Here is a 23,099-nt window from a genome sequence, read left to right on the forward strand (position 1 = left end):
TTACAGCACAAGTTCAATTCTATTTTTCACCTTCAAGCCATAATATTTAAATAAATCAAAGGAAATTACCTATGTATAAAACATTTATTATCCCTATTACATTATAAAGGCATAGAGCTAGAGGGGGGAGGCTATCCACCACTGAATGTAAATGAGAGACTGAAGTAATCAAACCCTGAATGATTAACTCAGATCAATAAAACGACCCAATTTAAAAAGCTTGGCCAGGGAACTTGGGCTGTCAATACAGATGACAGCAGTGAGAAATGACTCTGAGGCATCAAGGACAAAGGAGGAGACAGCTCTCCCATGCACAGCTCTGGAGACAGGCCAAGGCCTGTTTTTGAAGCCACCATGCCATTTGCCTAGCAACTCCAGGGACAGGTGGGACACGTCAAGTAAACACAGACACGTCGGGCTGCATGGTTTTCATTTTCTTCATGACTGTAAAGCTTAGAGGAGCACATTTTCACACACTAAGAGGAGGCGTATTCGCTGTGGTGAATACAGTGGCAACTGCATCCTCATCAGGATGTGTGCGTTTGTGTGAAGATACTGTATATTTTGCTATATTGTGCAAAATCATTGTTTCTGTAGGTCTCTTGTCAACAAAAAAATTGTTAGCAACGTACATTTCTGCAAACCACAGATGTGATGAAATTGTACGTTTGTTTATGTTGCAACTTTTACGCTTCTTCAGGTTCATTTTTATCTTGTGACAGCGCTTTGCCTATGCTCTCGTTAGGTTTAGGCACAAAAAACACTCTGTAAGGGTTAGGAAAAGATATTTTTTGGCTTAAAATACATGTTTTGGTCGCAACAAACAGGGCTAGAAACGTTTTGTCTTCCTGTCAAAAATAAAAAAAAATGTGTCATCAAAAGGCCGCATTAAAACTCCTGAGTGGTGTGACACTTACAAATGTTGAAATGCAGTGTTGAACTGCAGTCACTGGCTTGGCAGCCTTCTTGCCTGTAACTTCACCACCATCCCCTCCAACTCCTCATGTGAAATTTGAGTGGTTTGTAGAAACGTTAACTGCCAACGTTTTATCTTTGCAACCTGGCTGAAAAAAACAATTCAAAAATGATTCACAATAAAAAACATTCTCACGTTGAGTCAAACTTGATTGATTAGTTAGAGATAAAATGCTCATGGTGAAGTTTGCCTTTTTTTCCTGTTCGTGGCAGAACTAGGCTTCCATACCTGTCAACATCCAGTTATACAGTAACTTGCTGACCTCCAATTCAACCAGTCTGCTTCACCACACCCTAACGAGTAAGCCCAAGTTTTAGCTCAGATCCGGAGGACAACTCCATGAACATCCGCATCATGTTACTCCTAACACGGGACCACCCAAAGTGCCTAATCTGGGGTAGCAGACATGTCGTCTGAATAATGTCAAGGCAGGTTTGCTTTCTTAGCCTTGGCTCTGAGTGCTGCGCCTGTTCCTGTGAGCATCCCCTCACACAGAGCACAGATAGACCAGGCTTCCTCCAAAGTTAATTACGGCCACAGCTTGCATGGAGGCATATCATTAGCAGTAATTGCACACAGCACCCCTCTGCCATGTGCCTCCCTTTTTTTGTCCCAGATTTACGCTGCACTGATCCATGAAGGAGCAGTGCACCCCTCCACATGCTGTGAATGGGAACATGGTGTATAGAGGGAAAGGAGTGATGCAACTCCATGCCCTCCGTGTGCGAGCATGTGCTCACATCTATCAATCAGGCCTAAGTCTGGGACTGGGTTTCAAAGAGGCCGGGAAAAACGGCACATGTGGATGGATAGTGCAGTTCCACATCAACTCCAGGAAATACAGGGATTACTGAGAGGCACGGCGTGTTTGTTGTGTAAGCATGCACATGTGTATAGGTGTATGTGTTTTCATATAAACAGTGGAACAGTTGTTCACTCCTGCTTGGTTGTGGAACTGGTCGTTACACGTTGAACCGTGAACTGCAGATTTTCAGGTGTAAACGCAATTAGCCTGTTTCTCTCTACAGTCTGGGCCGGCAGATGGTGAGGCCCAATTTGGAGAGTTCCACTTGTAAAGTAGGCTGCTGCAGTACACCACCACACTCCACCTGTATGGAGACGAAGCTGTGGGCTTACATAACACAGTGAGTCTCAGTTCTAGTGTTACACAGGGCGCTCAACAGTGGCCCTGAGATCTTCAGCAAAATACCGGGCAAAGAAAGAAAACATGAGAAAAATTAAGGAACACACTGACCAGTTCCACCACGCAATACTGCTCCAACAAAGACCTTTCTTTACTATGCCTTTGTGTGAAGAAGAATATGGTGGTTTATTTCCCTGCCAGTTTGTGATCCTGCTGACAATCCAACCAACAAACAGACATGGGTGAAAACATAACCACCTCCTTGGCAAAGCTTGCAATGGCATAACAAGGCAATAACAATCATGTACCGTCCATGTTAAGTGAGGTTTGATGTTTGAGCTCCTGGACCTCGTTGTTTCCCCAATTTACAGACATTTTCGGTTGCTGTTCTTCTTTCAGTTAGCTGCTAACTCCTGCTAGCTGCTTTTCAAATCTCTGTAGGTCACACAAACAACACGCTGTCCAAATGTCACACCCCCTCCCGTCCTGCCTTATTTTGCACAGACATTGATTCAACGCTGTTACTACTTAGTCTGCCAGCTCAGAGGTGGACCATCAATAACTCCCCATTCAGCTTTTGTACCTTATATACAGAAAGTTGGGGTTGAATAACACTTGAAGATGCTGTGTAAAAAGGGCTGTTGACCGTCTGTCAATAGATTTGAAAGGGCAACCAACAATTTAAAGTTTTCAGTTTTAAAGGTGCAGTATTTAAGAACTGGCCATCTGTTGAATTCATACACAAAGTGGGGCAGCATATTATTGGAGTAACTGCTAACTGCTACTAACTTTGGACACCAATAGCCAGTTAGCTCACTTAGCAGTGCAGCTAGCAATCTGGACTTCAGTGGATATCTCTGTAACACAATCAATAGACGCCATAATGTCAAAACTGTTGATAACTGTTGATGAGCTTTAAATGTTTTTCAAATAAAATTATTACATATTGCACCTTTAACATTCTGCTTGCTTGATTCAGATATTATTGCAGATATATACTATACACTATGTGTTTTTTTGTGCAAGTGTTTAGTCTTTTCTTCATTTGAATATATTGAATGTCTACTTGTTTTCTTTGGTTGCAGTCCACTGAGCTCTCAGCTCCACCATAGTTACTAGCTCATATTCCGGATCTATGAAAATATGGTTATACTCTGGCTGAAGTATGAAAAGACTTGTGTGTGTGCACATACATGAATATGTAAATGCTAATGAATAAAAGAGGAATCTCATCTAATAATCGCTGATAACATTTGAACATGCATGCTAAAAGCCCACTGTGAATAAACTGGAGCAGACATTTCCCCCTTCACAGTCAAGGGATCCACAGTGGAAGGCGATGTTGGCTCCACTTCAATAAATACTGCCCCCAGCATGACAAATCTCTCCACAGTGGTCACTGCTGTCGAGCCTGCAGGTCTCTCAGCAAACACAGTTCCTTTGTTTCATACACCTTGTGCATAAGGGCATGTGTTTATTTGTGTGTGACTCCACAGCTAGGTTCAGAAAATGCGGCGTTCCTGCCTGCCGGCACTCCTCCCCCCCAGCCTCACCTGCACAGTGTGTCGGATCGACACTAAGCAACTAAGCAACAGCTACTGAGCCAAACACAGCCTCGGATGGCGAGGACTTGCCTGCGGGAAGAGCAGACTTAACACAAGCTCGGAAAACCAACACAGATGCTACAGCTGTAATAAACAAAGAAGAAGAACCAGATGGGTTTATCTAAACTGTGAATCAGGTTCTATGTCCACTGGGTCGACACTGACCCTTTATATGTGACTACCAGACAATCAGCTCTGATATGAAGCGGGTTCGTTCACAGAGAGTGTTTCATATGTTAATCTAAATGCTTTGACAAGTTGGGACTCCTGGCTCCAGGTCACACATGTAGTGTGGTATCACATGTGTTTGACACCCTCCATTTCCTTTGTGTAGCAAATTCAGAAATGAGCTATTTTGAATCAATTTTTTAAAAACAATGGAAGCTTTTGAAAGACAGGAAGTGAGACAGATCAGCTGTGCAGCCAGCATCTAATTGTGTGACATCAGACTTTCAACGGACCATGAAGGAAACAATAGAACTGTGATCCTTTGAGAAGTAACCTCACTGACTTTCAAACGTACTCACTGCAGGATTCTTCATTAATGACCAACAATCAACAATCCACAGTTACAGGGTTATGATCATTTTGTGATTCAGTTCAGTTTTTCAAAGCAGGCTGGATGAAACTGTTGTTACCTATCATTATTCATAATTGTGTGTAGTACAACTAGACCTGCCAACCCAAATATGCACATGTGCGTGCTCTCTCTCTACTACATTAGCCCATGGACGTCTTCGCAAATCATAGACATCCTCCATTTTCTCACAGGTGGTGGTGGATCCTTCACCTTGGCTACCACAAAAAAGTTGGGCATTGCATTATTATTCAGGTGTTCTTGCCAGTGCCCTCTTTTTCTTCTCCTTTTGTTTCTGGCATGACTATATGTGCAGGTCCTGGCATAGCAAGGAAATTCACTTCAGCATTAAAGCTGCTGTAAGTGATTTTCTTTTAATTAAAAAAAGTGTTAAACAGCTCTGTATTCCAACTGCAATCATCGTTATGCAGTAGAATCATCTCCAAAGAACAGATAAGCAAGTGGCATTCATCTTCTTATTCTGCTTCATCCAGCACGTAAGGAAGGCAAGGTCGACAAGTTTTTGGTTTATAAAAGTAGATTTAGCCACTTTTCAGAGCTCATAACTACCCCACTGGACTGTATCTGTAGTGGAATGCTGCAGCAGCATTGTAAATGAAAAAAAATGAATCTACTGGTGAGGCACTGCTAATATGAACACCTCATGTTGGCCTCCGAACTGGTCTGTCTCAATACCACACCTTTTTTTAGCTTATCCCTGTTGAATCAGTCAGTCTGCTCTGGGGCTTTAGTGTGAGGGAAACAGAGTGAATGAGTCGGTTATGAAATGAGAGCATGGGTGGGGGGAAGGGAGATCTCCAGCTGAGCCTCTATAGTAAAATGATCTGATCAGGAGATAGCCAGAGGGTCACCTCACCTTGACCGGCCTATCCACTGAGCTGTGCACAGTAGTTATGCAACAGACATACTTAACCACTCCTATTTATGACACGGAGGCTACAAATCATCATGCATGGCATGGTCACAGCTGAGGGCGAGCCTGGAAGATGGGTGAAGTGGGCAGAGAGGAAGGTAGATTCAAGGAGAGGTATAGGGAGAGTCTACTGCACAGTGAAGAACACAATGTTTCTTTTTGGACATCTTGGTGTTAAAGTAACCTTTACTAAATCTAGCTCAATTCCACAGAAAGGATCAAAGCTGAAGTCATAGCCCTGAGGGAATAGTCTGATACAAGCCTCTGTGAATTTCTTGAGGGTTAATATTGCTTTTAAACACTCCTTGCATCAAATACGGACCAAAAACGAGCAGTATGATAACCTCAAGTTGTTGCCACACCTGAGCAGATTCAACAGGATGACCACAGACAAATCAGAGGACCAGCGGTTGAGTTGCAACCAGAAACAGACCCAAGGACAACCACATCTAAACGCATGTTAAAGCGATTCTTTCTAAGCTAAACATAAGCAGTGAACACATTTCCTAAACTGTCCAGATATCCCTCAACCTGAGCGACTGAAGAGAACCATGAGTGAAAGAGTTAAAAGTGATTTTTTCCAAGGCACAACTGACAGGAAACAGGAGAATGGTGAATAGAGTAACACCTTTGTCTATTCTCAACCAATACATACTTTTTGCCAATAAGCAAAGCAGCAACCAACAGGAGTTGTTAATGAGGCTCCCAGGGCATTAATAAATTCATCATTCTACTTTCAAATACATATGCAGTAGGCTGAATAACATGACAAATCTGCATTTTAGCGTATTAAAGGACCCCTCAAGAAATTTAGTATTACACTTCCAGACAGCTGGGGGACTTTGAGAGATGGATTAAAAAAAGGATTGTCAAAACTGAAGCAGCAGAGGCCAAAATATACTGACTTAAGTCCATAGTAAGGGGCATGTGTATGATTGGTGAAATGCCCCTTTAACAAGACTCATCGGCTGTGCTTGAACCCTCCTTCAGCAAATAAATAATTAAAAACAATACAAATATGAAGACAAATAACCAGAGCTACCAAAGTAAAAGCACGTCTTCTGATCATCAGTGACAAAGTGATCCATCCACACCAGCACAGGTATTGCTTTATATTTTATTTTATGTACAGTACATGTAAAAAAGAAAACAAAAAAAGTAGCCAATAACATTGACCAACGTGCGCAACAGTAGATAGCCATGTTGCTCATACACGGGAAAATCCTGATGACCGCTTCCCCTCTCAGGCATACATACATCTAGACTCTCCCACTCCTCGTTGTGCAAGGCTGCCTGGAAACTAGCCGGGCTTGACAGAAAAGGGTCAGACCACAGATTATCGAAATGGGAGGAGTGCATTACCTGCTCCTCTTATAAACACACTTCTCTCACTGACAATCACTGAGCTAGTTTCCAGCCTCGAGCTGAGCCCACAGAGGCAGAAAGGAGACGGGCTGGTTGGCTGAGCGTGACTGTGTGCAATCTTCGGTAAGTTTTTAATACAGACCTGGCTGTGCTCGACAGCAGTGGTCTCTTTGCCTTCGCTGCCGCCCCTCCCCCCATTCCAACAGTGCTGCTTTCAACACAAAAGGTCACTAAAGGTCAGCGTTGCGGCCGGATGACTCAATAACTGCAGGCTCTGACCAGTAGCGAGCTCTTCTTCAGCACACTCAGCAGTTGAATTCACAGTATTCTTACAGCATGTTGTTATGATTTTTTTCTCCCAGTCATAAAGCTTTAACTGATAATGCATAGGGGGCTTTGACACATTTGTTTACCCATGTTTCTCCAGTGGAAATGTTACATTTTTGTAGTGTGTGTGTTTGTGTGGCAGATAAACTGAGAGAGAAACAAGTCAAACGCGAGAATACAGTGTACACAACCATCCGTGTCTGGTGTCCCCAAAATCGTACAATAAAATAAAATAAAGAAAAGATTTTCTGTGTATCTCCAAGGCCATGGATAGTCAACCACAAAGACTTCTGAACTCCCCTGCTGCCTATCAGGGCTGTATCTCGCAATAGTGTTTCAGACAGTGAGCTTACAGCAGGCCACCAAGGTACAGATAAAGTGCTTTTTTTTTTCTTAAACGTGACGCTTTAAATAATTAAAGTGATGCAGAAATGGTTCTCAGGAAAAATAAAGAGTTGGAGGGAGGGGGAGGGGTGACGTGACACTCCTAAAGTTAAAAAATGAAATGGAAGAAGACACAACATGATTCAGGAGAGGAATAAGAGTTCAGTATAAATACATCCACAAATCCAACTAATGTCGCAGAAGGCTACGAGGATGGAACACTGATCGCTAGGAGAGCTGGAACAGTCACTACTGTCTCTGGATGGAGCCGTTCACATTTTCAGAAGTAAGAGGATAAGACTTTAAACCGTGGTAAAATGTCTCGGGTCCGGGGGAAGGAGTGGGTGGGTATTCCACTGAAGATGCCACCGGCTTCCTCCGGCCGGACGAGTCGGACCTCGCAGCGAACACATCAGCAGCGAGGACCGTGATAATGACAGCAGCAGACTGGGAGGTTTTTTTTTTTGCGAGATTGTAGTAGAAGGGTGGATCATAATAAACCGTTACAGATAATAAATACATTTGGGTCCTTGTAGTGTCGTTACTCGGCTCTATTGAAATATGATTAAATCTAGAAAATAAAAAAAAGAGGAGGAACAGTTCAGTTCATAGTAGACCTCAGAGATGCCTGGCCTTTTTTTTTTTTGCTCCCTTATCCAGTCTCAACGACACTCCACCTTGGCGGCCATTTTTCAACCAGCCTTGTGAAAAAGAAAAAAAAAAAACAAAGAAAAAAAAAAAAACGGCATATAAATTGTAGCCGTGGCAACCTCACGTACTCCCTCCTGTGTCTTGATGACAGTCTCAGAATTCAGAAAAACCAGTCCTCTAGTCGGTCCTCAGCCTCTGCACAACAGAAGAGAGAGCACAAAGTAAAGACAAAGAGCAAACAAGGCAGGTCACATATCCGCTGAGAGACTTCTCAACATGTCATGTTATTCATCTGAAGATTATGGAGCACTGAGAAGTGAATGTCAGCTACTTTCCAGCCTGCTGAAACCTCTGTGTAGCTGACAGAGCAGGAAAAATGCTTCCTTCATGAGCTCTGGAAAAAGTACCAAATATAGGCTGTATGTTCTCAACTACAACCGAGCTCTTCTTGGCTGCTGAGCCCACAACAGAGTCAACAGAACGGATGGGAGCTGCCTGTCTGTCTCTCATATCACTCAGAGACAATATTTAACCTTCAAGTGTGGGTTGAGGACCTGCTGCTGCTTGGCTACACAGAGAGAATGCATCAGGAAACCAGGGGAACAAGCGTGGTATAAGCCACGGCACTAAAACCTATTTTCATGCCCTTGCAGTGATACCTTTGCTTTTATTGTGCCAAAGCAGTAACGTCCATTTGTTGGGACTCACTCGCTGAAATTAGCTGTGTTAACAAGCCGTGCCTGTTGACAGTCAGCAGTACAGCCTGTGCCCGCATTAAAGCTGCTATTAATGTTTGCTTTGCTGCTGTGAACACAGCAACTCCTTCATGACATAAATGTAGCTGGAGTCCCTCGGCTGGCGTGGCAGAGCTATAAGAGTTTGTGTAAATACGCAGGTTGGTGCTTTTTCACTTCTCACTCGTTCCCCTAAAGTTTAACATGACGATCAAATTATTTTAAACAAATCTCAGGGTAGGGCCTGAATGTATATCATAATCAATACATTAATTCCTTTTGAACAGATAAAATATGGCTCATGTTTCTTTGCAACTACCAAAGTGAGTGACATTTGAGCAACATCTTTATGGTGTCACATTCAACTTGCAGGATATTTTAAAAGGTATGGAAGTCTATTAACAAATCAGCGCTCTAACACTTAGACCATGTTCAATAATGACTTCTGACATCTGTTGCTAAACAGGTTTTCACCTTCTGCTTAATTATTATCCTTTGCAAAGAGTAGCAGGATACAAAACATTCAGACAGGAGCCTTTCATTTCTCAGCCAGTGGTGATGATGAGAATAATCAGCATTTCATACCCTCTGCTGCTACGTATCTAATTCAAGAAGGATGACTTTAGTTTAGTTGTATTTTCAGGAATGTGATCATATAAGACTGCGACTCAAAATTGTATTTTGCTTTTCAGCCTCGAGATTTCCACTCAGTCTCTTGAGACTTTAGTTACGTTCAAACTTCGAACGTAAAATCAAGATACTGATACTGGCATCAGACCGGATAACCTGCTATGAAATCTCAACCCGAACTGCAAAGCCTCAAAATAATTGGCAGTTTGAAAAGGGATGCTTCACTAATGCGACCACCGACATGGCATCTACTTTCTGTGCCAGCTCTACAAAATAAGCACCGGCACCCTGTTGCAATATCTCTAACATTTAGGTTGTTTCTCTTAGTGAGCCAAGTTAATCATTAGATAAGCACATAACATAAAACTACTAGCTGGACTTCCTCTGCTTGAATAAACCCACACAAAGGACACAAGCACCTGCTGATTGACAGTGTTTGGCTGCCTGTGCAGAGGGTAAAGGGGTTTGTTGATGAGTTCTCCGATGCAGTGAAGGGATTTGGTCTGAAAGAGTTAATGGCGTGAACATATAGACATAACATAAATTAGGCAGGTGAGAGATTAATAATGTTGGTTTTAGCAAATGATTCTATTGCCGGGCCCTATTTTAAGTCAGTTAAAAAGAACGTCTTAAACAGTGGATGTGATATAACCACATGTAACATCCAAGTGGTGTGAACTAACCTACGTGTCGCAGTGGGTAAGCAGTGATGTAATCTCTGGGCTCATGTGGCCGACGGCCTTGGCTGCCTCCAGGATGGCTCTCCGGTACATCCCTTTCTTCTTGCGGTTGAAGCGGGACCTGAAGAGCTCTCTGAAGGGCGACAGTTTGGCAACGGAGAGCTGGGACGTGGTGGGTGAACCAAACCACGCTACCTTCGCCTGGGGCCACTGGGCCTCGCAACTGGCCGTCTCCTGTTTGCGGGTGCCGCTGATGCTGAGGACGCGTGCTGGCCACCAGGGGAAGCCGTGAATCTTCCCCCACACAATGTCGCCCACCGCCACGGCGTGACCCTCTTCTGTTACACACTTTGTCATGCTGCGGGTGTGAAGCCTCACCGTTAGCGGTGGCACCGTCTTGCAGTCTTCCCGTGAGGGTACAGAAGATGAGGTTACAGATAGATCTTCACCTGGAGCCAGATCGCACAGCTCCGGTGAGGTGCCGTCAGAGCTGAAGGACTTGGACTCATCTAGACTGTCGCTGCTGCAGACTGACAGGCTAGAAGAGTCCGCTTTACGCTTACGGAAATTGATGAGGAGCGTGAGGTCGCTGTGGCCGCGGTCCGCCTCCTCTCCTGAACTCCCGGACCACAACTCCAGAGAGTTCTTGCCTTCCCCTGAGTCTTCAGAGTGGGGGAGACAGGGACCAGGCACCCTGGGGCTTCGTCTCCTGGTGCCACCTACAAGTTCTGCCTCATACTCAACCACGCTCTCCTCACCCTCCCTCGGAGGGGGTCTCAAGCGGATCTTTGGAGAAGGCAAGTCCTGACCCACGGTTGTAAAAGGCCTGGTTAGTTTGAGTTTGGGAATGGACACGGTGAGGCCGGACCTCGTGGCATCTAGAATGTGCCGTTGCTCCTTGGTGGGATCAGAAGGCGTTTTGCCATTTTCTTCCACACCATTCTGCACCAGCTGTTTGGGGCAGAATGGCTTGACTGAACCATGGACTCTGGAGGGGATCTTCATGACCTCCCCCTTGCCCTGCGGAGTGCTGTAGGAGATCTTTATGACAGGACTGTGGGGGATAACGTCACCTCCGGGGAACTTCTCCCCTTCAGCTTCACCCCTTTTGTCCTTCCTGAGGCGCTTGCTGTCAAGGCTGGTGCCATTTTCACGTCTCTTAGTGTCCTTGGTTGCAACTACATCCTCTTTTCTCGACAGCTTGGAGGGGGTATCCTTGTCATCCCCTTCCTCATCGCTCTGTAGTGCATTCTCTTTTCTAGAAGTCTTAGTGTTGCTTATGCCATCTTTGCTGTCCTCATCACTATTCAGTGTGTTCTTGCACTTTTCACATAGTACCTGCCGTGGCCGCAGACGGATAGTACTCATAGTCATCCGGCCAGGCTCTCGCGATCGCCTCTTCTTTCTCTTGATTGGTCGCGGAGGGGGCTGAGGTACCCATTGGCTGTAGCTGTGGCGCACCCATAAGGGCTGAGGGAAGGGGGCTCCTTCAAAATAAGGAGGATATGGAGTCTGTCCAGCTGGCACTGGTGTGGGTATGGGGCAGGGAGGAGGTGCAGCAGGTATGCTGCTTTCAGGGAGAGTGTTTTCATCCTTTGGTCTGTGTGAAGCCTGGCTGGGAGATTTGGAAACCGGCTCCTCACTCAGAACTTCGGGGATTTCACAAGCTGGTTTAGATATCGGGCATTCCCCCGGTTTCTCCGTGAAATCTGGTAGACAGAAGAGCCCAGTCCTAAGATAAACAAGGAAAAAAAGCAACAACAAATGAATAACTGTGTGTCTCATCGAGCTTCATTAGAGTGCTGCAGTGAAGTTTGTGCAAGAGAACACAAACAAACATTCTCGTTACACATGACAAGCATTTCTTGAATTTTTTAGTTAAGCAATTTCCTTCACAAGAGCGACATTGTAATACTGTGTTTGTATTTCACAATATCAGATAACAGCACCTGATCAAATACCTTGCAGTTTCAATCAGACCAACAGAGAAAAAAAGCACCGAAAGCTGTTTATAGTCTTCCCTATAAGAAGCATGCCACAAGCTTTAAGTAAGAAAACCTTTTCTACAGTTTTGTTTTACTTTGCCTGAACCCACTGACACCACTCTCTCTGTCACCTGTATGCTGAAAATTCTTCATGTGTGTGGGGGATGGGGTCCGCAAGCACCCAAGTTATCTTTCCGTTAGCCTTAGGCCGCAAAACTGAGCAATAGTATCACCGACTCTCTGAGTGATTTTATGAGTTCTTTTTCGTACTCTGGGGCCGGCAAACATGCCCAAAGAGGTGCCCAACTGCCAAGGAGTCTTTGAGAGGTGGCTGGCAGGCAACAGTAACATGGCTGTGTTGCTTTAGTCAGGAGACAGCAGACAAAGAGACTACAGGATGCCCAGGAACCCCCCCTCCCCAACATCTGACTGAACAAAAACAATCCCATGAATCACTCGGGATTCAGAGATGTGGGGAAGGAGCCAGGAGATTTCAGTTTGTTTTGCATCCGTGTCTACTCGGGGCCTAAGTGTGGTTAGATTATTAATTAGTGCACATTTTGGGAGCCCGATTTCCTCCCCAGGAGAGGTAACTGGCAGGCACCTCCAAATAATAGTCTCCTGGTGCAGCTTGTTCCGCTCACCTTTTTATATGCGCCCCTTAAGTAGACGAATATTAGCCTTCATAATGATTGACACGGCACAAACAAGGCGGCCTGTGACAGGGAACAGGCAGTGCTAGTTAAGCACAGCACAAGGACGCGGCATATGACCAGCCACTGTTGCCATTTCTCGCTGTGTGCAGTGTAACTATATGCAGAGATCTGCCTGAATGATAGGCCTAGATGAAGACATAAAAAAAAAAACCTGTGGGAGACAATAACAGGAAATGTATTTCCATGTGCTGAAAAGGAAGAAGAAGTCAAATTTTGTCAGTGACAAGGCCTGAAATATAGGCCTATTTCCAGTTATTCCAAGGCCTGCCTTTTCCCATTTGGGTGGGTTATTTTCAGGACAGCTTGAGCTCTCACATGAAAAACTATCTAAGCATACTAAGGGGCAAAGCTGGTCAGATTCTGATTCTGCTCGTCTATAAATAGTCTAAAGCCACTGGCTTTTAAGGTGTACAGTACCAGGAGCAACACAAGGCTTATACATGTGACACACGCACCAATAGGGACAGATAAGACAAGACACTGATCCATGTCAAATTATACACATAGGCCTACTTTCTTGCCTACATATGAACTGGATTGTGTTCCAACTTGCAAGGGATGGCTGTTCTTGTCAAACACAGAGCCTGAGATGGTCTCTGTATGTCATCAGAACCAGGATTAAATAAAAAAGCATTACAGCTGTGATTTATCAAGAGTCACATGTACCTTTATTGCCATTTTCCATTGTGTCTAGATCAAAAGTGAGTGGTCCTGAAGGGGTATTTCTCACACAAGCAACTATATTTGACATTATCTGAACTGAAACATCACTAAAAAAAGTACAAATTGCAAAACCATCTGTATGTGTAAATACATCTACAAACAAATGATACAGAGAATATAGTTCAGCCAAGGCCTGCTCTTTTACTGAAGACGTTTGAGCTGCTCTGTATTAGATTAGGCTAACAATAAGCTATAGATGAACCCACTGACATTAGTTATTGTTTAAGAAGAGTCATTAATAACCTCTGTAGACATGACCACTGTCTTGACGTACAGTATTAAATCATCGTAAAATAACGTATGTGACCATCACATTATGGGCTAAAATAAAATGAGTTTGCCATTAGCCGAGCAGCTAGCAGATAGCTCCCCTGTCAGCTACAATAACCTGTGAGTCTTTTGTATGGAGGCCCTGTTAGCTCACGGCTAGCTCTGACTCGTTAGCATCAAAGGTAGATTAGCCGTTAGCTGAGTTTAGCAAATTAATTTCAGGGATAAAAGTAGAAAGAAAATGAACGAAACGCCACTCACTTTTTGTTGCAATCTAGTAATATCCCCGTGTAGCTCCTTTCTCGATAGGTCAGCGTCACCACCAGTGTATCGTTAACTATTTGATCGATAGTGACAGGTACCCGAGAGCCGGCCCGCAGCTCCTCGGCCACAGCCTCCATGTTTCCCGGCGTCAAGTGTCCGGCTCGGCGGTGCTCGATCCCGGCCAAGGGAGCCACGGTCGCGTCGGCCAAAGATCCGTCTCCCCTTCGCTATTGGAGCAGGAGGCTACACCAGGGCATAAAATGACGCCATCACCCCCACCAAGTCAATTACAACAGCACTGCCACCGCTGACATCACGCTCTCTGTGCTAGAGGAGCAAAAATCTCTCAAGACAAGGCCTACCCTTTCTCTGTCTCACTTTGACTTGTTTGATGCCATTCATTAGGACGGACTTTCACATCGGGGAAGCCTCCGTTTAACACAGCGAGAGGCTATTTCTGCTCTGCTTTAAACTCTCACTATCATTATACTGGAGCATGGATAAAATATGGATGCATTTTCTGATATGTTGCAAGCGATAAAAATGGACAAATGTGACATGTATTTAGATATTTACCATTAAATGTAAAGCCACTAATCTAAACTATGATTAGTTATAAGAAAATTAAATGTGATTTTTTGCTAAAATGCCCTTGAAATCATTCAATTTTCAATTCCCTGCTGCAAATGTGCTTACTGTTATGTCAGGCAAAAAAGCCCATCAGAGCGTAGATCATAGGTGAACTGAGCTCAGGTTTACCTTTATTTTCTAATTCCCCCTTAAAGATTCTTGTATCTTACGCTTTGTTTAAGTCACATTGTGTGCTGGAACTTTTTATTTACATAGGAAATGTAATACTTAACTGAATAGCTTCATTTCACACAGTAAATATGTAGCAGCAGCATATTTGTTTTGTACATATTTGAGGTACTATGGTCATGTAAATGTGAAACATGACTGCGGTCCTGCGCTTCAGGACCGCCGTATAAGAGAGAGGGTGCCTCGCAGAAGTCCAAGAGAAAGAAAGAAAGAAATATACCCTGGAAAATTCCAAAACACTTACTCGCCCAGAAACCGCCTTGTGATCTTTATTTTTTCTTTAAGAAAGGAGCATTACAATGGTAAAGAGATAAGTCCTTGCAGATAATTTTGATTGTGAATTCAATACCAGAAAACAGCAGGAGTGAGAGGTATTATGATCTCTTGTCAGTTGTCAAGGAAACTCTGCTGCCAAGACAGTGAAACAATTCTCAAGATGTCTTCCCCGATTCCTCGTCTTCTCCAGAAGCCGAGCCTGTAGCTTCCTCATCTGTCATTCAAAGTGGGAATAAGCAAAACAAAAATAATTGTTAATTCAGATCAATAATCTATGAGTTCAGTATGGATGTGTTACTTGTGTGCATAATGAAGCATAGGTCTGACCTCTCTCACATCTCGCTCCTCTGCTTCCATCTGCTCAGCGGCCGTGCCCCTGGGATTCCTGCGTCTCTCCACCATCCTCTCGATGTGGGCATGGATCTGCCGCTCCAGCTTACGGGCCGATCTGGGGGGCCACACGGGTCAAATGTCACAATTTCACAGCGAAACACTGAATATTTAGACACTTAAATATGGCCAGTGGTGTTGGAGCCTTTATGTCTGTTTAAAAATGCAAACCTGTGATTGGCTGTTTTCTCCTTAGTTTAGATTTATTCTATCAATGAAGACAGAGAAGTCTTGGTGTACTACCTTAACTGGTTGATCTGTTTTTAGGCATAATGTTGCCCAAGAAGAACAAAAGAAACAGCTAATGTTCTGTGGTGGGTGTACAGTCTCCCTTTGTCCACTAGGTGTCTCCAGCTTTCCAGCATGGCAGTTCTAGACCATGCAAAATGCCATTTGGTGGATACTTATATGGACAAAGACTGTTTTGTCTGCACCCCTATGGATCATAATGTTCTCTGTCAGTATTTAAAGTGTAAACACCAAATGTTCGAAATGTATTTCATCAGGTACACTGATGAGATGGACATTATGACTTATCCATTTCCTTCATTTAATCTGTACCCATCACAAAAGAGATAATGGAGATAAATAGAATCATTCGAGTTTTATGGAGGGATTTTGAAACTTTAAGACAAATGATATGTTGACTGTGCAAACAAGGCTACAACTGACATTTTAGGTGAAAATGTCTCCAGCAATTTGTACATTCAGTGTTCAAGCTAGGGCTGCAACTAAAGATTATATTTATTCTTGATTAATCCATTGATCATTTTCTCGATTGACTTATAAGTCACTGGTTTCGCAAAGCACAAGATGAAGTCCTCAAATGTCAGCAGAGAGATATTCAGTTTACTGTTATAGAGGAGTAAAGAAACCAGAAAATATTCACATTTAAGCAGCTGGAATAAGGGGAATTTTGACCTTTTTACTCAAACCAATTAATCAGTTATCAAAAATAGTTGCCTCCGGTCACACTGACACAACAAACGTCTTGGCCAGTGTTAGTTCCCATTTACCTGTTCCCTTCATGCATCTGAATCTGATAAGTAGCACTGCTGTCCTCCACACCTGGTTTTGAATCTGTTTCTGCTTCCTGTAACAGAGAGGGGAGATGGTTATTACCACATGGATCACAAGATTTTTGTTCTAGAGTGCAGCACTTGTGTACATATACGATGGTACAGCTGCTGCGACACATCCTACAAACAGTTAAAGCTGCAACATAAAAGCTTTGTTGTGTATAATTACCAAAATAGGTTGTTTTTATTCTATTTTCCAGTGAATATTTACACTGAAGTTGAGTGAGTTCTTCAGCTATATGCATGGAAATACAGCGGAGAGTCTAAAAACACAAAATCATCCATCTGCATTGTTTGTGCGTGCATGTACAGTATGTTGCTGCTGTGAGATCTCTGATGGAACACATTTTGTCTGAAGCACCCGCATGTGTTGCTGCCTTCAACAGATACTACCTGAAAAGTCATCCACCAGCATCAGAATGTTTTATCTAGTGGTAATTTTAAATGTACCATTATAGCCCTCTATATGTGACAGAGGTGGTGCTCTCCTGCCCCCTGGTGGCTGGCAGGTTGACAGGTGGACATTCAGGTGATTTATTCCACACATACCTTCAGTTTTCTTTGTCTCTCCTGCTCCTTCCGTTTGAGCTCAGGGACTTTCTTCTCCTGTGTGATCCTGGCTTGTGTATGCCACTTCCTTAGAGCCTCCTGGCTTCTATGAGAGAGACGGATAACAATGCAATGTAATAGATCAAAAAAATGGTAAAAAATGATTATTCTTACATAGTGGGCATAGTATATTTGGTATTACCTGGCCAGACTATTCTGTGCAATTTATCAAATGCAATTAATGTTCAAAATGTAGTACAGTAGGATAGTTTATTATGTTGAACTCAACTTACTTTGTTCTCTGCTCGAGAAGCGCTTGTTTCTCTTTCAGCTCTTTCATGGCAGCTTGTCTCCTTTCTTCTGGCCTCTTCCAGTGCTGAGTGTCAAACAGGGGGAGCTCGGGAATTATGCCGGCCTTGGTGGCTGCCTTTTTTCTGACAAATAAATTGAAACAAAATGCTTTACTTTTATTGTTCTCCTGAGCCCCGAGTCCCAGCGGAGACAGCCTTGGAGATTTTTTTTATCACTTCTCTCCTCTGTGGAGAATGTCATTAAAAAGTGTTTTGCTATCCTTTTCCATGGCACCGTGCCACATACTTGGCTCTCCACCACAACTCCAAACATCAGCACAAAAGTTATCTAGTGAAACAAAACTAAATTCACCTCCTCTGTCCTGCTATTACATAACCTATAACACTTTCAACTTTATTGCACAGTCTATCTAAGCAGCTGAAAAACGATATATGTCCAATATATGTGTATGCTGCCTAAATACACAGCACAAAAAACAATGGCAGGGGCGAGTAAACAACTCGTTGTTTTGACAGGAAAAATATTTTGGTAACACTTTATAATAACCATCATTAATAAATGGTAAATTTATAGTTAATCAAACTTTAGTTAATAGTTATTTTATCGTTAACAAACTATGAAATGCTTCATAAGCCATTTATTAAGCAGTTGTTTATTGTGAAGATGCAACTGATGTTTATAATACTTTGTAAATGGTTAATAAATACTGTGTACTTCTTTAATAATCATTATTAGGATGGCCAGCATAAAGGTGCAACTTATGTTTACAGACCTTTAAAATTGCTTCATAAATTTAGTATTTATTAATGATGGTTATTATAAAGTTGCTGATATTTTACATGTGCAAATCACAGTTGTAACTGGCCTAAACGTTTTATTTAAAGGAATGGATTGATATTTTGGGAAATGTGCTTATTCGCTCTCTGGCAGAGAGATGAGAAAATCAATACCACTCTCATGTCTTTTTGTTAAACATGAAGCTAAAGCCAGCGGGACTCCATAAAAATGCGGTATTTCGCCTGAGGCCGGTGCCTTATGTCTCGTGTCAGTGTTGTGTGCTTGATGTGTGTCTTGTCTGCTGGCATTGGGCTTGTCATCACTTGTAATTTCAAACAGAAATGTTTTTTTTATACTTTTGGTGATCATCTCTGCTCGTTCCCCAGTGTGAAATCAAAAGTGAAAGTTGACTTATTATTTTAATCCACCTACGGGCACCTTTTAAAGTCACTAATTAACATGTTCTCTCGCTTTAAAAACTCTATTTAAAAACTGAAGTGCAAAACAATTTGTTGTTTCACAGGATGTTATGTGTGACTATTTCCTGATACATGTCAGGCAACTCTATCAAGTAAAACCCGGTAACATTGCCATTTTAACACATTTTAAGATATAGTTTATTTAATTTAGTTATTTGTGAGCTTTAGAGGTGCTTGGAGGCAGATTTTGTCAACTTTGGACAGAACCAGGCAAGCTGTTTCCTTTCCTTCCAGTCTTTACGCTAAGCTAAGTATCTCCCAGCTGTAGCTTTATTTATTTTATTTTTTTTATTTAACCTTATTTCACCAGGATAATCCCACTGAGATTAAGAATCTCTCTCAAGGGAGGCCCAGACAAGACAGTCAGCAGCATAAATACACATAGTTACAGACAGAAAACACAGAAGGACACAAAATAAAGCAAACAAGTATAGGGAACTCAAATATTAAAAACAGAAATTTGTAGGAGTCAATTGTGTAATCAGGTGAAGATGTCATGAAGATTCTGCCTCTGGTTCTCTATATTCAATGCTGACATACGAAAGTGGCATCAATCCTCTCTAAGAAATAAGACCATTTCCCCAAATGTCAAGACAATTTCCTCTCACTTTATCGCTTAAAAAATCTCTTATTTCTTACCTTCTGTTAAGAGAAGGAAAATGTGAATTTGGGTTTCTGACGCTCTGCGCTATTGAACCCAGCTCAGCTTTGTCCAGCAGGTTCATCTTGTGTTTGAGTTCCCTGAATCTCTGCAGCTCGTCCTCATCCACCGACTCTTCCTGCTCCTCTACGCTGGACCCCATCAGCTCTGACAGCTGGAGCTTCTCCACCACTGGCAACTCTACCAATGACACAGCCATGGCAGCAACAAGTTTAATGCGGGGGCAGCAAATACTGGCAGGTAGAAGCACATGATGACAACTGGTTGACTATGAAAACAGAATTCTTTTCCAATTGCAGCAAAGAAGTGCCAGCATTTACCAACAAAATTAGAATATTAAAAAAGCAGAATATGTGATCAACATGTTTTTACTCAATTAAGAAAACAAGGGGCTGAATGTAACTTTTACCCACATGTAAATTAGACTGAAACTGGCTAAACGCTCCATGTTATAGCACCTATAAAAGGGCGATGACAATGCATTATGTAAATGAATGCTATATATTCAAATCTGCTAAACTTATACTCTGAGCCAATTAAAGGAGAGGAGATTTCCCTCAGGACAGCAGAGTCCTGCCTCTGTTAATAACCTTGTAGACAGGGAGATAAATGGTTTGATTGAGGGGTTTGGCTCTGCTCATTGTGCAGCAGCAGCCTCTCCTGTGGAGGGCTGTCTTGGGCTTCTCACAGTGATTACCTCCAGACAGTGCTTAGTGACAGAGAGCTCCTGTTTAGAGCCCACAGGTTATCGATCATTTTCATCCGGCTAAAAATATTACAGAGGGGAAGAGTCAGCCGAGTGGCACGCGCCGTCTCCAAGGCAACAGAAGTCACACCAGTGAAGTGGTACCAGGGCAAGGAGCTATTTTTGTGGCCAGCCGTCCTATCTCTGACTAAAAGAGCAGATGGCTGCAATGCACGTGCATACTGAACAACGCACTGCTGCATTGTTCATAGTGAAGGTGCCTTTGATTCACCTGGAGGTGTATTCCTCGTGCTAACTGGCCGCTGAGCCATAGCACGCCTGAGGTACTGCAGGACGCTCTGGAGACCCTGGTTCATAATGTCTTGTGGGGGGAAAGTGATGGGGCAATTCCTCAGGTTCAGGCCTTTGAGGGTGATCACATTTCCTGGGGAAAATGGGAAAGTAAAGAATCTCTCTGCACAGGTTTACAGGTTACACTTTTCCATTTAGCTGATACTCCAGATTAATTTGCAGGGAGCGCATCAGTAGAGGAATCTTACATATTGTATACAGTGTATCACTAACAGTTTTAGTGACAATAGCTAAGAGGAAAGTACAGCTGCAACTAATGATTATTTCTTTTTTTGCTCTATAAAATGTCAGAAAATGGGAAATAAAGTCTGTTTTGTCTACAAACCCAAAGATGTTCAGTTTGCTGTCATGCAAGAGTAAAGAAACCAGGCAATATTAAAATTTTAAAGGCTGGAATCAGAGAATTTTGACTTTTTCTCAAACTCAAAATAGTTGGTGATTAATTGAATAATTGACAACCAAACGGAGTAATCATTGCAGCGCTAGAGGAAAGCAAAACATTTGTAACCATATTTTGTATTCTTTCTGTTAATAATAGCTACTAGTTTTTCTTTGCATGTAATCTAAATCTAAATGTGCCGCCAGTGAGGTTTACTGAAACTGACGAAACATAAAAACAGCTTGCTATTTTAAAAGGAAGAGATGTTGCTTGCTGGTAAAGGTGACTCAACTTAACTTACCCAACTCTTCTGGAAGTTCCGAGATGGGATTTCCTTCCAGCAGTAATGTTTTCAGAGACCTAAGTGAACAAAATCACTTATATATATTGACCAAGACATATGTTTCGTCCTAAACTGAACGTGAGGAAATTGTACAAAATATGCCTGAAACATATATAATTAGAACACGACCCATATTATATTTTATGTTTTTACGTATGTAAAATGCATGTATATATAAATATATACATATACACATATATATGTGTGTTTATATATAACTACACATTTTTTGCACTTGATGAATATAAGCATGTAATGGAGGCAGGGTATTTTACAGTTTACAATACACTTTATTGTCCAAAATGACATCAGTGCACTGAAACTGAAACTTCTCTCGACAGTTAATAATTTTCTCAAATCAGTGCATATCGGGCAACATATATGCTGATACCGAATAATCTCTGATAGGCCAATATAGGGGTAGAGATGTCTATAAAGAATCTCATTTTGCCACATTTGAGAATCATGATTTTGTGAGTTCAATTTCAAAGCAAATGCTACTAAACTGAGCTCTAAAATAGAAAAAGAAAAAATCATCTTAAAAAGTTGTGAAATGGGACAAAGAAACTTGGCTGAGAGGTTTGGAATCAATCAGCAAATATTTCAAAGTGTAACAAACGTACCTGTGCAAGCCAATTTCAGCAGGCAGTGATGCAATTTGGTTATTTCTGAGGTCCAGCCACAACAGGTTGGGCAAGCTGATGAACAATGATCCTGGGATACTAGATATCTGGTTGCCTTCAAGGTATAAATACTGAAGACAATACAGTGTACAGTTAGAATAAACAGACAATACAGACGAAAACGAAAAAATTACACTGACATAAAAAATATTCTACTGGATCCAAGACTGATTTCTTGCTTGAAAACCACTGCAGAAGCAGCTAGGTGGGTAGAGGTTGACAAATGCACAAAGGTGTCCCAACTGACCTTTAGTGAGCTATTGTTCACAATACTATCTGTAACATGCTTCAGCTCAGTTCTACTCAGACACAAAGTCTCTGTTGAATAATATTCAGGGAGCTCCTGTGGCTCAGCTTCCCCAGGCGGCATGCAGGGGGTCTGTGGTTTGACAACACTGTTCCCAAAGACAAAGCTCAGCTGCAGGTCAGGGACATCCTCCTTCTCTGGGGAAGACATTGTGGAAGTAATGCTGAGATGTTTAGTCTACGCAGACTATTGTTTGAGGCGTTCAAGGGTCTTTTTGCACAGGCATGTTTCTGGGGTGTCTGAAAATAAGAAAGTTCATGTCAGTATCACATTCAACGGACAGGTTTTTTTTGTCTGAACAACAAAAATCTTCTACATGAGGTTAAACTTGCCAAGCAAGCAAGTGTTAGCTATTCATTCACTGCTGCTGCTCAACAGTAGCTAAATTAGCTAACTTTAGCAAAAAGTTCAACCACTGCGTGTTAGCTTACCTTTACTCTCAGTGAACATACCCGTAAGCTGTCAACAAGACACAATACTTTCTCAAAATAAGAGAAAAACAATACGAAATACTTCAACTCTAAGCTAACTTTCAGCTACCGCCTCACGAGTTTGACGTCGTAACCATGGCAACGACGTCAACACAAACTACGGCAACCGTCCACGTGCAAACAAGGCGAACTGCCCGTACAACGCATAAACCATTGACTTATTTAAATGTATGTAAAAAGCTATTGATACTTTGTAAGTGTCACATGCAAACCACTGAACAACAAGCTAGATGTCAAGTCTTTGTAATGCATTTTTGTAACAGCAACAAACAGCAGCAGCAAAATAAATCGAGTGTGCACATTGTGTTAAATCTCTTTTCCCCCCTCAGTGATCCCGCCGGCGCCACCCATCCATCTTCTAATGAGATTGTGGAATAATTCACTGAGGTTCATTTCAGCTGAAGGATGGCACCAGTGCTCTGCTGCTGGTAAGAGGCGATGCAAGCCCCTCCAGTTTGTACTGAGCTACCCGGGCTTCACCTACAGAGGATGGTCCCTATGTGTTAAAATGCATGACAGTCTGTGATACAGAG

At 42.5% G+C, this 23,099-nt stretch overlaps 2 protein-coding genes across 3 annotated transcripts; both read right to left on the minus strand.

Annotated features, from left to right (window-relative positions):
• Nucleotides 1–6,338: 6,338 nt before the first annotated feature.
• Nucleotides 6,339–14,336, minus strand: pwwp2b (PWWP domain containing 2B). Of its 2 annotated transcripts, none has more exons than XM_073482611.1 (3): nucleotides 13,962–14,336; nucleotides 10,014–11,738; nucleotides 6,339–8,157 (listed from the first exon to the last, which is right to left on the minus strand). In XM_073482611.1, the coding sequence occupies exons 1-3, from the start codon at nucleotides 14,099–14,101 to the stop codon at nucleotides 8,151–8,153; spliced, it is 1,872 nt and encodes a 623-aa protein (XP_073338712.1). In that variant the 5' UTR covers nucleotides 14,102–14,336; the 3' UTR covers nucleotides 6,339–8,150. The 2 variants fall into 2 exon arrangements, with proteins under 2 accessions (XP_073338712.1, XP_073338713.1); XM_073482612.1 differs by having other exon boundaries at nucleotides 10,010–11,738.
• Nucleotides 14,337–15,115: 779 nt separating this feature from the next.
• On the minus strand, nucleotides 15,116–22,620 carry LOC141009854 (leucine-rich repeat-containing protein 27-like). The gene is made up of 11 exons (XM_073482581.1): nucleotides 22,507–22,620; nucleotides 22,016–22,314; nucleotides 21,709–21,839; nucleotides 21,044–21,102; nucleotides 20,284–20,436; nucleotides 19,285–19,486; nucleotides 17,371–17,511; nucleotides 17,078–17,183; nucleotides 16,466–16,542; nucleotides 15,387–15,507; nucleotides 15,116–15,273 (listed from the first exon to the last, which is right to left on the minus strand). The coding sequence occupies exons 2-11, from the start codon at nucleotides 22,223–22,225 to the stop codon at nucleotides 15,178–15,180; spliced, it is 1,296 nt and encodes a 431-aa protein (XP_073338682.1). The 5' UTR covers nucleotides 22,226–22,314; nucleotides 22,507–22,620; the 3' UTR covers nucleotides 15,116–15,177.
• Between the last annotated feature and the right edge of the window lie 479 nt (nucleotides 22,621–23,099).

This window comes from Pagrus major, chromosome 15 (assembly GCF_040436345.1).
Source record: "Pagrus major chromosome 15, Pma_NU_1.0".
Classification (NCBI taxonomy): Eukaryota; Metazoa; Chordata; class Actinopteri; order Spariformes; family Sparidae; genus Pagrus; species Pagrus major.